Raw genomic sequence first — 15,347 nt, 5'->3', positions numbered from 1 at the left:
AATATTATTATTATTATTATATGAAAAATTATTACAAATGGTTTTATGTATAATTTAATTGATAAATTATTTATAAATATATATATATATATATTAAATATTTAATTTATTAATATTAATATTAATATAATAAATTATTAAAAAATTAATATAATTATATTAATATTTAGTTATATAAATTAATATACATTGTTTATTATTAATTTAGTTTTTAATATTAATATTATAAAAAGAAAGAAAGAGAAATTATTTAAAATTTAATAATTTATATTAAATATTTTAATATAAAAAAAAAAAAAAAAAAATCTATTTAAAAAAATTTACATATAAATAAAATTCTTTATGGTTTAATAATTTATTATAAATTTATTTTACATATAAATTTTAGTGTTAAATATTAATTATTTAAATAATAATTATTTATTTTGTAGTAATTAATATTAAAATATTTAAGAAATTAAGATTTAGTAATATTTAAATTAATAACAAATTTTGTGCCAGCAGTTGCGGTTAAACAAAAATTAAATTAAATTTTATTAGTAATTAATTAATAAATATTTTTATAATAAAAATTTTAAATTATTAGGTGAAATTTTAATTTAATTAAATTTTATATTTAAATTTATGATTTAATAAATTTTAAAAAAAAACTAGGATTAGATACCCTATTATTAAAATTTAAATTTATAATACTAAAATAGTAATTAATTATTTATTGAAACTTAAATAATTTGGCGGTATTTTAGTTCATTTAGAGGAATCTGTTTAATAATTGATAATCCACGAATAAATTTACTTAATTTAATATTTTGTATATCGTTGTTAAAAAAATATTTTTAAAAAAAATTAATATTTAAAAATTTTGAATTAATTTAAATCAGATCAAGATGCAGATTATAATTAAGAATATAATGGATTACAATAAATTTATTTATACCAATATTAATTTGTAATAATTAATTGAGGGTGGATTTAAATGTAATTTTATTTAATTTATTAAAATGATTAAAAATTAAAATATGTACATATTGCCCGTCACTTTCATATAATTATAATTTAATTATAATAAATTGAAATAAGTCGTAACAAAGTAGAGGTACTGGAAAGTGTTTCTAGAAAGAACAAATTAGAGCTTGATTTAAAGCATTTCATTTACATTGAAAAGATATTAAAAATTAATTAATTTGAGGGGGAAAAATTAATAATTTATAAATAATAAAAAAATTTTTAAATAAGAATAATTTAAAGGGGGGTTAAAGTATTTTTATTGAAAAAATTAATTATTTTATAGTGTAATAGTATTGTGAAAGAATTTTGAAATAATTGAAAATTTAAATTATTTAAAAGTAATTTTAATTTAATGTATCTTGTGTATCAGAGTTTATTAAAAATTTTTATTATATATTAAATTCTCGAATTTAAAAGAGATAATTAATTAATAAATTTATTGTAGCAAAAATATTTTAAATAATTAATTGGAAATGAAATGTTAATCGTTTTTAAATATATCTAGTTTTTTTAGAAAAAAATTTAATTTTATATTATCTTATAAAATTTTTAATTAATTAAAAATTTTATAAGATAATTTTATATTTTAGGGGATAAGCTTTAAATTAAATTTATATAAATTTTATTATTTAAAAATTGAAAATTATATGATTTATATTGTTAATAAATTTTAGTTTATTATAAATAATTTCATTGATAAATAAAATTTAAAATAAATTTTATATTTTTATAAAAAAAAAATTAAAAATAAAATTTGATTTAATATAATGATAAAATTAGTATACATATATAATATAATGTTTAATTTATATTTTTATTTAAAAAATAATTAAAAGGAATTCGGCAAAAATTTATATTCACTTGTTTATCAAAAACATGTCTTTTTGTAAATAATATAAAGTTTAATCTGCCCCCTGATTTAATTATTAAAGGGCTGCAGTATTTTGACTGTACAAAGGTAGCATAATCATTAGTCATTTAATTGATGACTTGTATGAAAGATTGGATGAAATATATACTGTTTTTTATTTATAATATAAAATTTAATTTTTTAGTTAAAAAGCTAAAATTAATTAAAAAGACGAGAAGACCCTATAGAGTTTTATAAATTATAATTATTAAGATTATTTATAAAATTAATAATTAAAATAATTTAATTTAATTTGTTGGGGGGACAAAAAAATAAAAATAACTTTTTTTTTATAAAACATAAATAAGTGAATAATTGATCCAATATTATTGATTATAAGAAAAAATTACCTTAGGGATAACAGCGTAATTTTTTTTTTTAGTTCATATAAAAAAAAGAGTTTGCGACCTCGATGTTGGATTAAGATAAAATTTAAATGCAGAAGTTTAAAATTTTTGATCTGTTCGATCATTAAAATCTTACATGATCTGAGTTCAAACCGGTGTGAGCCAGGTTGGTTTCTATCTTTTAAAATATAAAATATTTTAGTACGAAAGGATTAAATATTTAAATTAAATTTATATAATGAATGAATTTTATTAAATTTTATTTAAAAATATAATTAAAATAAATATATATATATATATATATATATCTAATTTTTAACTATTTTGGCAGAAAAATGTAATGATTTTAGAATTCATTTATATATAATTTAATTATATAGATAGTAAATGTTTATTTTAGATATTTATTTAATTATAATTGGATTATTAATTTTAATTGTGGGAGTTTTAATTGGTGTTGCTTATTTAACTTTATTAGAACGGAAGGTTTTAGGTTATATTCAAATTCGTAAAGGTCCTAATAAAGTAGGGTTTATAGGAATTTTACAGCCTTTTTCTGATGGTATTAAATTATTTACTAAAGAACAAACTTATCCTAATTTTTCTAATTATATTTGTTATTATTTTTCTCCTGTTTTAAGATTTATTTTATGTTTAATAATTTGAATATTAATTCCTTATTATTTTAATTTAGTTAGATTTAATTTAGGAATTTTATTTTTTTTATCTTGTACCAGATTAGGGGTTTATACAGTTATAGTTTCTGGTTGATCTTCTAATTCTAATTATGCTTTATTAGGAGGATTACGTGCTGTAGCTCAAACTATTTCTTATGAAGTTAGATTAGCTTTAATTTTAATATCTAGAATTGTAATAATTATAGATTTTAATTTATTAATATTTAGTTTATATCAAAGTATAATTTGATTTATTTTTTTAATATTTCCTTTAGGTTTGTGTTGAATAAGATCAAGATTAGCTGAAACTAACCGAACTCCATTTGATTTTGCTGAGGGTGAAAGAGAGTTAGTTTCTGGATTTAATGTAGAATATAGAAGTGGGGGGTTTGTTTTAATTTTTTTAGCTGAATATTCTAGAATTTTATTTATAAGTTTATTATTTACTTTAATTTATTTAGGGGGTTTTAACTTAAGAATTTTTTTTTATTTAAAATTAAGTTTAATTTCTTTTTTATTTGTTTGAGTTCGGGGTACTTTACCTCGTTATCGTTATGATAAATTAATATATTTATCTTGAAAGAGATATTTACCTGTTTCATTAAATTTTTTATTATTTTTTTTAGGGTTTAAGGTTTTTTTAATTTAAATTAATTATTTTTAGTATAAATTAATAGAATTATAATTCTTTCTTAAGTTTTCAAAACAAATGCTTTAACAAGCTCATTAATTAATATTTAATTAAAAATTAAATTATCTCAGTATTTTCCAATTAAAGGGTTAATAATAAAATAAGAAAAATATATGATAGTTAATAATTGTCCAACAATAATATATGGGTCTTCTACTGGTCGGGCTCCAATTCAAGTTAATAAAATAATAATAGTAATTATTGATCAAAATAATAATTGATTAATAGGGTAAAATTGAATACCTTGAATTTTTTTATTAAATGTAAAAGGTAAAATAATTAAAATAAGAATTGATATAACTAATGCAATTACTCCTCCTAATTTATTAGGAATTGATCGTAAAATTGCATAAGCAAATAAAAAATATCATTCTGGTTGAATGTGAACAGGAGTTACTAATGGATTTGCTGGGATAAAATTATCTGGATCTCCTAATAAATATGGGTTAGTTAAAGTTAAAATAGTTAATAAAAATAATAAAATAATAAATCCAATTAAGTCTTTAAATACAAAAAATGGATGGAAAGGGATTTTATCTAAATTTCTATTTAAACCTAAGGGGTTATTTGATCCTGTTTGGTGAAGAAATAATAAATGAATTATAGTTATTATTAAAATAATAAATGGTAAAAGAAAATGAAAAGTATAAAATCGAGTTAATGTTGCGTTATCTACTGCGAATCCCCCTCAAATTCAAGTTACAATTTTTACACCTAATGATGGGATAGCTGATAATAAATTTGTAATAACAGTAGCTCCTCAAAAAGATATTTGACCTCAAGGTAAAACATAACCTATAAATGCTGTTGCTATTAATAGAAATAAAATAATTACTCCTACTATTCAAGTATATTTTAAATTAAAAGATTCATAATAAATTCCTCGTCCAATATGTAAATATACACAGATAAAAAAGAATGAAGCTCCGTTAGCATGAAGGGTACGAATTAATCAACCGTAATTTACATTTCGACAAATATAATTTACTCTATAAAATGCTAATTCAATATTAGCAGTGTAATATATAGTTAAAAATAAGCCTGTTAAAATTTGAATAATTAAACATAAACCTAATAAAGATCCAAAATTTCATCAAGAAGAAATATTAGAAGGTCTTGGTATATCAATTAAAGAATTATTAATAATTTTTAAAATGGGATGTGTTTTTCGGATTATATAAAAGTTTTTATTTATCATTTAATTTAAAGAGGATCGTAATGGGCCATAATAAATATTAGTAATTTTTACTACTGCAATTAAAGTAATGAATAGGTAAATTACTAATATTGTTATAATTAGAAATGTTTGATTATTATATAATTTTCTTAAGTTAATTTTATTTTCATTATTAAAAAAAAAAATTAATTCTTTGAAATTATCTATATCAAAATTAGTTGATAAATTTATTCAATATATATTATTATAATAAATAAATTGAATTGTAATTAAAAATATAATTAAAAATAATCCAATTTTTTTTAAATTAAATGTCGGTTTAAATATTTCATTTGAGGCAATTCTTGAAACATAAATAAATAAAACTAATAAACCTCCTAAGAAAGTTAAAAATAAAATATAAGAAAATCAATAAGTTTTAATTAATATTCCCGTTATTAAACAAGATAATAATGTTTGAAATAAAATTATTAATCCTATAGAAAGAGGGTTATTTAATATATATATATAAATTGAGATTATAATCAATAAAATAGAAAAAATTATTTTTGTAATATCAAATCAAGGAATAGTTTAAATAAAATAATAATTTTGGAGATTATTGATAAAGATATTCTTTTTCTTTGAAGTTTTTAAAGTATATAACTTAACTTTGATTTACAAGACCAATATTTTTATTAAACTATAAAAACATAATGATAATTTTAAATATATGATTTATTTTTATTTTAATATTTATTATTGGTAATTTTATTTTTATTTCTAAAAATAAGCCTTTATTAATTGTTTTGTTAAGTTTAGAATTTATTGTATTAAGAATTTTTTTTTTTATATTAGTTTATTTAATAATAATTGATTATGATATATATATATTAATAGTATTTTTAGTTTTTTCAGTTTGTGAGGGGGCTTTAGGTTTATCAATTTTAGTTTCTATAATTCGTACTCATGGTAATGATTATTTTCGAAGATTTAATTTATTATAGAAATAATATTAAAAATTTATTAATTTATTATTTTATTAATTAAATGATAAAATTTTTATTTATATTAATTTTTATAATTCCTATATGTTTTATAAAAAATATATTTTGAATGGTTCAAATAATATTATTTTTATTAATATTTTTATTTATAAATTTAGGTATAAGATTAAATTTATTTTGTAATTTTAGATATATATTATCTTGTGATATTATATCTTATGGTTTAATTATATTAAGAATTTGAATTTCAGTTTTGATAATTATAGCAAGAGAAAATTTATATAAAATAAATTTTTTTTTAAATTTTTTTTTGTTTAATATTATTTTTTTATTAATTATATTATATTTAACTTTTAGTACTATAAATATATTTTTATTTTATTTATTCTTTGAAGGTAGATTAATTCCTACTTTAATATTAATTATTGGTTGAGGGTATCAACCTGAACGTATTCAAGCAGGAATATATTTATTATTTTATACTTTATTTGTATCTTTACCTTTATTAATAGGAATTTTTTATTTATATAATGAAATACAAAGTATAATAATTTATTTTTTAAAATTTATAAATTTAAATATTTATATATTATATTTTAGTATGATTATAGCTTTTTTAGTTAAAATACCTATATATTTTGTTCATTTATGATTACCAAAAGCTCATGTAGAAGCTCCAGTATCTGGTTCTATAATTTTAGCAGGGATTATATTAAAATTAGGAGGATATGGTTTATTACGTTTAATAATTTTTCTTCAAGAAATTAATTTAAAATTAAATTATATTTGAATTGTAATTAGATTAATTGGAGGATTTTATATTAGTTTGAAATGTTTTTCTCAAATTGATATTAAATCTTTAATTGCTTATTCTTCTGTAGCTCATATAAGAATTGTGATTAGAGGTATTATAGTAATAAATTATTGAGGATTTATTGGATCTTATATTTTAATAATTGGGCATGGATTATGTTCTTCTGGAATATTTTGTTTAGCTAATATTAGTTATGAACGATTACATAGACGAAGTTTATACATTAATAAGGGTATAATGAATTTTATACCTTCAATAAGATTATGATGATTTTTACTAATATCTTCTAATATAGCTGCTCCTCCCAGTTTAAATTTAATAGGGGAAATTAGTTTAATTAATAGATTAATAAGATGATCTTGGGTTTCAATATTTATGTTAATAATAATTTCTTTTTTTAGAGCTGGTTATAGATTATATTTATATTCTTTTGTTCAGCATGGTAAATATTATTCAGGAGTTTATAGATATTATACGGGAGTTTCTCGTGAATATTTAATATTAATTTTACATTGATTACCTTTAAATATTTTAATTATAAAAATTGATTATAGAATAATTTGATTTTATTTAAATAATTTAATAAAAATATTGATTTGTGGTGTCAAAAATATGAATAAAATTCATTTTAAATTATTAATAATATAAAATATTCAATTTGTTTTATTTCTTTTATTTTTTTATTTATAATAAGAATATTAAATTTTATTTTTATAATTTATTTTATTATAAATAAATTAGTTATTTTATTAGAATGAGAAATTATTTCTTTTAATTCAATTAGAATTGTTATATCTATTTTATTAGATTGAATATCTTTATTATTTATAATATTTGTATTTTTGATTTCTTCTGTTGTTATTTATTATAGAAAAAGATATATAAGTTCAGAATTAAATTTAATGCGATTTATTATTTTAGTTTTATTATTTGTATTTTCTATAATATTATTAATTATTAGTCCTAATATTATTAGAATTTTATTAGGTTGGGATGGTTTAGGTTTAGTATCTTATTGTTTAGTTATTTATTATCAAAATTTAAAATCTTATAATGCTGGAATATTAACCGCTTTATCTAATCGTATTGGTGATGTTCTTATTTTAATGGTAATTTCTTGAATATTAAATTATGGTAGTTGAAATTATATTTTTTATTTAGAATTCATAAATAATGATTGACAAATAAAATTTGTAAGAAGAATAATTATTATGGCTGCTATAACTAAAAGAGCTCAAATTCCTTTTAGATCTTGATTACCTGCAGCAATAGCAGCTCCAACTCCTGTTTCAGCTTTAGTTCATTCATCAACTTTAGTCACTGCTGGAGTTTATTTATTAATTCGATTTAATATATTATTATTAGATACTTTTTTTTTAAAGATATTATTATTATTATCTGGGTTAACTATATTTATAGCTGGTATTTCTGCTAATTATGAATTTGATTTGAAAAAAATTATTGCTTTGTCTACTTTAAGACAATTAGGTTTAATAATAAGAATTTTAAGAATAGGAATACCTGATTTGGCTTTTTTTCATTTATTAACTCATGCAATATTTAAAGCTTTATTATTTATATGTGCAGGTGTAATTATTCATTTAATAAATGATATACAAGATATTCGATTTATAGGGGGAATTTCTATATATATTCCTTTAACTACATTATGTATAAATATTTCAAATATAGCTTTATGTGGAATTCCTTTTTTAGCTGGATTTTATTCTAAGGATTTAGTTTTAGAAATAGTTAATTTTAGAACATTTAATTTAAGAATTTTTTTTTTATTTTATTTATCAACAGGATTAACAATATTTTATAGATTCCGTTTAGTTATGTATTTAATAATTAATGATTATAATTTAATAAGAATTTATAATTTATATGATGAGGATTATGTTATATTAAAAAGAATATTTATTTTATTATTTATAAGAGTTATTAGAGGAAGTTTTTTAAATTGAATAATTTTTCCTTATCCTTATATAATTTATTTACCTTTTAATATAAAAATAATAGTAATTTATGTTAGATTAATTGGAGGTATATTTGGTTATTTAGTTAGAAATATAAATATTTATTCAGTAAATAAATTTATTATAACTTATAATTTAAGAAATTTTTTAGGGATAATATGATTTATACCTAATTTATCTACTTATGGTTTAAATTATTATTTTCTTAAGTTTAGACAAAATTTAGTAAAAAATATTGATTTAGGTTGAAGAGAAATTTATAGAGGGTTTGGTATAATATCTATTATAAAAAAGAATTCTGTATTATATAATATTTATCAAATAAATAATTTTAAAATTTATTTATTTAGATTTGTTATTTGAATAGTAATTATTTTATTTATAATATTATTTAATATTTAAATTTAAATAGCTTATAAAATAGAGCATAATATTGAAGATATTAAGGAGATATATTTATCTTTAAATATTTATAAAAAAAATATTTTTATTTTTACAATGAAAATGTAAGGTTTTAAATAAACTATATAAATAAGAAATATTAATGGAATTTAACCACTAAAAATTAAGTTAGCAGCTTAATTTTAAACTTTATATTTCTATTTAATTGGAATTATTTATTCAATAATATCATTAACAGTGATATACCTCTATTTTGGTTTCAATTAATAAATATAATATTTATTAAATAAATAATTTTTTTAAATAAGGAGTTATTAATTAACTCTTTCTTTTAAGTCGAAATTAAATGCAATATTGCTTCTTATTTTAAGATAAATTATTTTTGTATAATATTTTTTGATTGCAAATCAAAGGTTTTAAATTAAACTATAATCCTAATTTGTTCAATTTAATATATTTTGATTTCATTCATGGTATAATCCAATTAATAAAATTAAAATAAAAAAAAAACTAATTTTTGTTCATAAAAAAAAGTTTACTAATTTAAATAATTTAATAATAGGGAAAATAAGAGCAATTTCTACATCGAAAATTAGAAAGATTACTGTAATTAGGAAGAAATGTAAAGAAAATGGAATTCGAGCAGATGATTTGGGGTCAAATCCACATTCAAATGGTGAACATTTTTCTCGATCTATATAAGTTTTTTTAGAAATAATAATAGATAAAAATATTATAATATTGGAAATTATTATGATAATTGTAAAAATATTTAATATTAAAATAATTATTTATATTAAAAATTTTTAAACTTTTTGATTGGAAGTCAAATATACTAAATATATTATATAAATAATTAATTTCCTCATCAATAAATAGAAATGTAAAGGAATAATCAAACTACGTCTACAAAATGTCAGTATCATGCTGCTGCTTCAAATCCAAAATGATGATTATTTGAAAAATGATTATTAATATGTCGGATTAAACAAATTAATAGAAATAATGTTCCAATAATAACATGAAGTCCATGAAATCCTGTTGCTATAAAGAATGTTGATCCATAAATTCTATCAGCAATAGTGAATGGAGCTTCAAAATATTCATAGGCTTGTAAAATAGTAAAATAAATTCCTAAAATAATTGTAATAAATAAACCTTGGGTTATTTGAGAGTTATTATTTTCTATAATAGCATGATGAGCTCATGTGACTGATACTCCTGATCTAATTAGAATAATGGTATTTAATAATGGAATTTGAAATGGATTAAATGGGGTAATTCTAGTAGGGGGTCAAATTGTTCCAATTTCAATATTAGGGGCAAGTCTTCTATGAAAGAAAGCTCAAAAAAAAGATACAAAAAAAAAAATTTCAGATACAATAAATAAAATTATACCTCATCGAAGACCTTTTGTTACTAATATAGTATGTTTACCTTGAAGTGTCCCCTCTCGGCATACATCTCGTCATCATTGATATATTGTTAAAATAACAATTAAATATCCTAAAATTAATAAATTTATGTTAAAATTATGAAATCATTTTACTATTCCAGTAACTAAAACTATAACTCCAATAGCTCCAGTTAAAGGTCAAGGTCTATAATCTACTAAGTGAAAGGGATGGTTAGAATTTTTCATTAATTTACTTCACTAGAATATAATGTACTTAAAATTGCAATTACATAAGATTGAATAACCGCAACGGCTGATTCTAAAATTAATAATAAAATTTGAATTATAACAAGAATTACAATAAAATATGATCTTATATTACATCCATTATTTCTTAGAAGGGTTATTAATAAATGTCCAGCAATTATATTAGCTGTTAATCGTACAGCTAAAGTTCCAGGTCGAATAATGTTTCTAATTGTTTCAATTAATACTATAAATGGTATTAAAATAGAAGGTGTTCCTTGAGGGATTATATGAATAAATATATGTTGAGAATTATTTAATCAACCATAAATTATAAATCTTAATCATAAAGGTAAAGAAATTGATAAAGATAATGTTAAATGACTAGTTCTTGTAAAAATATAGGGGAATAGTCCTAAAAAATTATTAAATAAGATAAAAGTAAATATGGAAATAAAAATAAAAGTTGATCCTTGAAAATAATTATTTTTTAATAAAGTTTTAAATTCATTATGTAATTTTAATAAAATAAAATTTCATAAAAAAAAATGTCGATTAGGAATTAATCAAAATGAGTATGGGATAAATATAATTCCTAGAATTGTTCTAATTCAATTAAATGGGATATTAAATAAATTAGTAGAGGGGTCAAAAATTGAAAATAAATTACTTATCATTTTCAATTGAAATTTTTGATTTTATTTTTAAAATTATTATTTTTATTAATATTTTTATTATTAAAAATATAGTAATTTATAATATTAAAAATTAAATAAATTATAATAAAAAAAATAAATGAAATTAATCAATTAATTGGTATTATTTGTGGGATAAAAGAATATTACTTAGTAATAATTTAAATTTGACATATTTATGTTATATATTTAACTAATTCTTTAATCATTAGAAGTAATTGCTAATTTACTATAAAATGGTTTAAGAGACCAGTACTTGCTTTCAGTCATCTAATGAAGAATAATTATTGATTCAATTAATAAAATTTTTAATTGAAATTCTTTCAATTACAATAGGTATAAATCTATGATTTGCTCCGCAAATTTCTGAACATTGACCATAAAAAATTCCAGGTCGATTAATAAAAAAATTAGTTTGATTAAGACGTCCAGGGTTTGCATCTACTTTTACACCTAATGATGGGATAGTTCAGGAGTGGATTACGTCTGTTGCTGTAACTATAATTCGAATTTGATTATTTATAGGTAAAACAATTCGATTATCAACATCTAATAATCGAAATCTATTAGAATTTATTTCATTAGAGGGAATTATATATGAATCAAATTCAATATTATGAAAATCTGAATATTCATAGCTTCAATATCATTGATGACCGATTGATTTTAAGGTAATTAATGGGTTATTTAATTCATCTAATAAATATAATAATCGTAATGATGGTAAAGCAATAAAAATTAAAGTAATTGCTGGTAAAATAGTTCAAATTAATTCAATTATTTGTCCTTCTAATAAAAATCGATTAATATATTTATTAAAAAATAAATTTGTTATTAAATAACCAACTAAAATTGTAATTATAATAAGGATAATTAAAGTATGATCGTGAAAGAAAATAATTTGTTCTATTAAGGGGGATGCTCCATTTTGTAAATTAAAATTTGATCATGTTGCCATTTCTAAAAAAAGGATAATCCTTTATAAATGGGGTTTAAATCCATTACATATAATCTGCCATATTAGAAATTACTTAAAATAGGTAGTTCATTATATGAATGTTCTGCTGGAGGTAAGTTTTGGTATCATTCAATTGATGAGGGTAAATTTAATGTAAATAAAGCAATTCGTTGATTAATTAAAGATTCTCAAATAATAATTAATATTATTATAATAGCCACTAAAGAAATATAAGATCCTAAAGATGAGATAATATTTCAAGAAATATAAGAATCTGGATAATCAGAATATCGTCGAGGTATACCTGCTAATCCTAAGAAATGTTGAGGGAAAAAAGTTAAATTTACTCCAATAAATATTGTGATAAATTGAATTTTTAATAAATAAGGATTTAAAGATAATCCAGTGAATAAAGGGTATCAATGAATAAATCCTCCTAAAATAGCAAATACTGCTCCTATAGATAATACATAATGAAAATGAGCCACTACATAATATGTATCATGTAATGTAATATCAATAGAAGAATTAGATAAAATTACTCCTGTTAATCCTCCAACAGTAAATAAAAATACAAATCCTAAACTTCATAAAATAGATGGGGAGTAATTAATTTGAGTTCCATGAAAAGTAGCTAATCAACTAAAAATTTTAATTCCTGTTGGTACTGCAATAATTATAGTAGCTGATGTGAAATAAGCTCGAGTATCAATATCTATACCAACTGTAAATATATGGTGAGCTCATACAATAAATCCTAATAATCCAATAGCTAATATAGCATAAATTATCCCTAAACAACCAAATGTTTCTTTTTTTCCTCTTTCTTGGGAAATAATGTGAGAAATTATACCAAATCCTGGTAAAATTAAAATATATACTTCTGGATGGCCAAAAAATCAAAATAAATGTTGATATAAAATAGGATCACCTCCTCCAGCAGGATCAAAAAAAGATGTATTAAGGTTTCGATCTGTTAAAAGTATAGTAATAGCACCTGCTAAAACTGGTAATGATAATAATAATAAAAATGCAGTAATTCCTACAGCTCAAATAAATAATGGTATTTGATCAAAAGATAAGCTATTTAATTTTATATTAATAATAGTAGTAATAAAATTAATTGCTCCTAAAATAGATGAGATTCCAGCTAAATGTAAAGAAAAAATAGCTAGGTCTACTGATCTTCCTCCATGTGCAATATTAGATGAAAGTGGGGGGTAAACTGTTCATCCTGTTCCTGCTCCATTTTCTACAATTCTTCTTGAAATAAGTAAAGTTAAAGAAGGGGGAAGTAATCAAAAACTTATATTATTTATTCGGGGGAAAGCTATATCAGGGGCTCCTAATATTAAAGGTACAAGTCAATTACCAAATCCACCAATTATAATTGGTATAACTATAAAAAAAATTATAATAAAAGCATGAGCTGTAACAATAGTATTATAAATTTGATCATCTCCAATTAAAGATCCAGGATTACCTAATTCTGCTCGAATTAATAAACTTAAAGAAGTTCCTACTATTCCTGCTCAAATTCCAAAAATAAAATATAATGTTCCAATATCTTTATGATTTGTTGAATAAAGTCATTTTCGCTAATAAAATGGCTGAGTTTAAGCGATAAATTGTAAATTTATTAACGAGATTTTTCTCTTTTATTAAAAATAAATTTAGTCTTATATTCATTTATAATGATATAAAATTGCAAATTTTAAGGAATAAATATTATTTATTAAGGCTTAAAGAATATTTCTTTATAAATAATTTTGAAGATTATTAGTTTAATTTAACTTAAAACCTTCTTTAATAAAAAAAAAATGTTCTTAAAATTATTCCTATTACAGAAATAAAAGATAAAAAATTAATTATTATAAAATAATTATTTTTAATAAAAATTTTAAATCATTTTATTTTTAAATAGTTAAATATAAAAGCAGAATAAGTAATTCGAATATAATAAAATAATATAATTAATCTTATTATTATAAATAATAAAGTTAATAAATATATATTATTATTAATTAAAAAATTAATAATAATTCATTTAGGAAAAAATCCAATAAATGGTGGTAATCCACCAAGAGAAAGAAAATTAATTAGTAAATTAATTTTAATTAAAAAATTTATATTGTTAATAAATAATTGGTTAATAAAATATATATTTAATATATGAAATAAAAAACATATAATTGTAATTATAAAAGAATATAAAAAAAAATAAAATATTCATAAAGTTTGACTAATTATAATTGCACTTACTATTCATCCTAAATTATTAATTGAAGAGAAAGCTATTAATTTACGTAAAGAAGTTTGATTTAATCCTCCAATTGCTCCAATAATAATATTGAAAATAATAATAATAATAATAAAATTTTTATTGAAACAATAAGAAAGAATAATTATAGGGGTAATTTTTTGTCAAGTTATTAAAATAAATCTATTAAATCATGATAATCCTTCAATAATATTGGGGAATCAAAAATGAAAGGGAGTTCTTCCTATTTTTATTAATATAGAAGAATTTATTATAATTAGAATAAAATTATTTATTTCAAAATTTTTTATTAAAATTAATATTATTAAAATTGTAAATAAAAAATTAATAGAAGCAATAGTTTGAGTTAGAAAATATTTTAATGAAGCTTCTGATGCTAATAAATTATTTGAGTTAGAAATGAGGGGGATAAATCTTAGAAGATTAATTTCTAATCCAATTCAACAACCAAATCATGTATTAGATGAAATAGAGATAAATGTACTAAAAAATAAAATAAATAAAAAAAATATTTTATTAGAATTAAATAAAAAAATCTAAAATAAGAAATTATTTCTATTAAGAAATTTAAGTTCAAAAATTATATTTTAGTGTAAGATGCACAATAGTTTTTGATACTATTAGATATAGTTTAATTCTATAAAATATAATAAAGGTAAATATTTACTTAATTTATCCTATCAGAATAACCCTTTAATCAGGCACTTTATTTTTAAAAAAAAGGGATTTCCTTTATAGTTGGGGTATGAACCCAAAAGCTTAAATTTAGCTTATTTTTAA

General features: G+C 19.0%; 13 protein-coding genes and 24 non-coding genes across 37 annotated transcripts, besides 1 other annotated feature; 14 read left to right on the top strand and 23 right to left on the bottom strand. All coding sequences in view use genetic code 5, as the record gives it.

Annotated features, from left to right (window-relative positions):
- Positions 1-328: a D loop (control region).
- On the top strand, positions 329-1,122 carry KEH16_r01. Its single transcript has one exon. It is a non-coding gene; the product is annotated as a s-rRNA (ribosomal RNA).
- On the top strand, positions 1,123-1,188 carry KEH16_t22. The gene has a single exon. It is a non-coding gene; the product is annotated as a tRNA-Val (tRNA).
- On the top strand, positions 1,189-2,583 carry KEH16_r02. Its single transcript has one exon. It is a non-coding gene; the product is annotated as a l-rRNA (ribosomal RNA).
- Positions 2,584-2,651, top strand: KEH16_t21. The gene has a single exon. It is a non-coding gene; the product is annotated as a tRNA-Leu (tRNA).
- Position 2,652: 1 nt separating this feature from the next.
- ND1 (NADH dehydrogenase subunit 1) lies at positions 2,653-3,591 on the top strand. The gene has a single exon. It carries the CDS (start codon positions 2,653-2,655, stop codon positions 3,589-3,591), a length of 939 nt encoding a protein of 312 aa, YP_004021063.1.
- Positions 3,592-3,609: 18 nt separating this feature from the next.
- KEH16_t20 lies at positions 3,610-3,674 on the bottom strand. Its single transcript has one exon. It is a non-coding gene; the product is annotated as a tRNA-Ser (tRNA).
- Positions 3,675-3,679: 5 nt separating this feature from the next.
- CYTB (cytochrome b) lies at positions 3,680-4,831 on the bottom strand. The gene has a single exon. The coding sequence runs from the start codon at positions 4,829-4,831 to the stop codon at positions 3,680-3,682; it is 1,152 nt and encodes a 383-aa protein (YP_004021062.1).
- On the bottom strand, positions 4,832-5,365 carry ND6 (NADH dehydrogenase subunit 6). Its single transcript has one exon. The coding sequence runs from the start codon at positions 5,363-5,365 to the stop codon at positions 4,832-4,834; it is 534 nt and encodes a 177-aa protein (YP_004021061.1).
- Positions 5,366-5,372: 7 nt separating this feature from the next.
- On the top strand, positions 5,373-5,437 carry KEH16_t19. The gene has a single exon. It is a non-coding gene; the product is annotated as a tRNA-Pro (tRNA).
- Positions 5,438-5,502, bottom strand: KEH16_t18. The gene has a single exon. It is a non-coding gene; the product is annotated as a tRNA-Thr (tRNA).
- A 3-nt stretch (positions 5,503-5,505) lies between these two features.
- On the top strand, positions 5,506-5,796 carry ND4L (NADH dehydrogenase subunit 4L). The gene has a single exon. The coding sequence runs from the start codon at positions 5,506-5,508 to the stop codon at positions 5,794-5,796; it is 291 nt and encodes a 96-aa protein (YP_004021060.1).
- Positions 5,797-5,839: 43 nt separating this feature from the next.
- ND4 (NADH dehydrogenase subunit 4) lies at positions 5,840-7,178 on the top strand. Its single transcript has one exon. A coding segment is annotated over exon 1 (1,339 nt).
- Positions 7,179-7,245, top strand: KEH16_t17. The gene has a single exon. It is a non-coding gene; the product is annotated as a tRNA-His (tRNA).
- ND5 (NADH dehydrogenase subunit 5) lies at positions 7,246-8,991 on the top strand. Its single transcript has one exon. It carries the CDS (start codon positions 7,246-7,248, stop codon positions 8,989-8,991), a length of 1,746 nt encoding a protein of 581 aa, YP_004021058.1.
- Positions 8,992-9,058, top strand: KEH16_t16. Its single transcript has one exon. It is a non-coding gene; the product is annotated as a tRNA-Phe (tRNA).
- KEH16_t15 lies at positions 9,057-9,122 on the bottom strand. The gene has a single exon. It is a non-coding gene; the product is annotated as a tRNA-Glu (tRNA).
- Positions 9,123-9,190, bottom strand: KEH16_t14. Its single transcript has one exon. It is a non-coding gene; the product is annotated as a tRNA-Ser (tRNA).
- Position 9,191: 1 nt separating this feature from the next.
- On the bottom strand, positions 9,192-9,258 carry KEH16_t13. The gene has a single exon. It is a non-coding gene; the product is annotated as a tRNA-Asn (tRNA).
- Positions 9,259-9,291: 33 nt separating this feature from the next.
- Positions 9,292-9,358, bottom strand: KEH16_t12. The gene has a single exon. It is a non-coding gene; the product is annotated as a tRNA-Arg (tRNA).
- Positions 9,359-9,427, bottom strand: KEH16_t11. Its single transcript has one exon. It is a non-coding gene; the product is annotated as a tRNA-Ala (tRNA).
- ND3 (NADH dehydrogenase subunit 3) lies at positions 9,428-9,779 on the bottom strand. The gene has a single exon. A coding segment is annotated over exon 1 (352 nt).
- Positions 9,780-9,845, bottom strand: KEH16_t10. The gene has a single exon. It is a non-coding gene; the product is annotated as a tRNA-Gly (tRNA).
- Positions 9,846-9,847: 2 nt separating this feature from the next.
- Positions 9,848-10,633, bottom strand: COX3 (cytochrome c oxidase subunit III). Its single transcript has one exon. It carries the CDS (start codon positions 10,631-10,633, stop codon positions 9,848-9,850), a length of 786 nt encoding a protein of 261 aa, YP_004021056.1.
- Positions 10,633-11,310, bottom strand: ATP6 (ATP synthase F0 subunit 6). Its single transcript has one exon. The coding sequence runs from the start codon at positions 11,308-11,310 to the stop codon at positions 10,633-10,635; it is 678 nt and encodes a 225-aa protein (YP_004021055.1).
- Positions 11,304-11,465, bottom strand: ATP8 (ATP synthase F0 subunit 8). Its single transcript has one exon. It carries the CDS (start codon positions 11,463-11,465, stop codon positions 11,304-11,306), a length of 162 nt encoding a protein of 53 aa, YP_004021054.1.
- On the bottom strand, positions 11,466-11,531 carry KEH16_t09. The gene has a single exon. It is a non-coding gene; the product is annotated as a tRNA-Asp (tRNA).
- Positions 11,532-11,533: 2 nt separating this feature from the next.
- KEH16_t08 lies at positions 11,534-11,604 on the bottom strand. The gene has a single exon. It is a non-coding gene; the product is annotated as a tRNA-Lys (tRNA).
- COX2 (cytochrome c oxidase subunit II) lies at positions 11,605-12,286 on the bottom strand. Its single transcript has one exon. A coding segment is annotated over exon 1 (682 nt).
- Positions 12,287-12,353, bottom strand: KEH16_t07. The gene has a single exon. It is a non-coding gene; the product is annotated as a tRNA-Leu (tRNA).
- On the bottom strand, positions 12,354-13,884 carry COX1 (cytochrome c oxidase subunit I; the record flags this gene model as incomplete). Its single annotated transcript has 1 exon — positions 12,354-13,884. A coding segment is annotated over one exon (1,531 nt), but the record flags the coding sequence as incomplete, so codon positions are not given.
- Positions 13,885-13,886: 2 nt separating this feature from the next.
- KEH16_t06 lies at positions 13,887-13,950 on the top strand. The gene has a single exon. It is a non-coding gene; the product is annotated as a tRNA-Tyr (tRNA).
- An 11-nt stretch (positions 13,951-13,961) lies between these two features.
- On the top strand, positions 13,962-14,030 carry KEH16_t05. The gene has a single exon. It is a non-coding gene; the product is annotated as a tRNA-Cys (tRNA).
- On the bottom strand, positions 14,023-14,090 carry KEH16_t04. Its single transcript has one exon. It is a non-coding gene; the product is annotated as a tRNA-Trp (tRNA).
- Positions 14,091-14,092: 2 nt separating this feature from the next.
- Positions 14,093-15,103, bottom strand: ND2 (NADH dehydrogenase subunit 2). Its single transcript has one exon. The coding sequence runs from the start codon at positions 15,101-15,103 to the stop codon at positions 14,093-14,095; it is 1,011 nt and encodes a 336-aa protein (YP_004021051.1).
- A 45-nt stretch (positions 15,104-15,148) lies between these two features.
- On the top strand, positions 15,149-15,217 carry KEH16_t03. Its single transcript has one exon. It is a non-coding gene; the product is annotated as a tRNA-Gln (tRNA).
- On the bottom strand, positions 15,215-15,278 carry KEH16_t02. Its single transcript has one exon. It is a non-coding gene; the product is annotated as a tRNA-Ile (tRNA).
- On the bottom strand, positions 15,279-15,347 carry KEH16_t01. The gene has a single exon. It is a non-coding gene; the product is annotated as a tRNA-Met (tRNA).

Source organism: Helicoverpa armigera, mitochondrion, assembly GCF_030705265.1.
Source record: "Helicoverpa armigera mitochondrion, complete genome".
NCBI classification, from domain to species: Eukaryota; Metazoa; Arthropoda; class Insecta; order Lepidoptera; family Noctuidae; genus Helicoverpa; species Helicoverpa armigera.
This window is presented reverse-complemented; position numbering and strand designations above follow the sequence as displayed.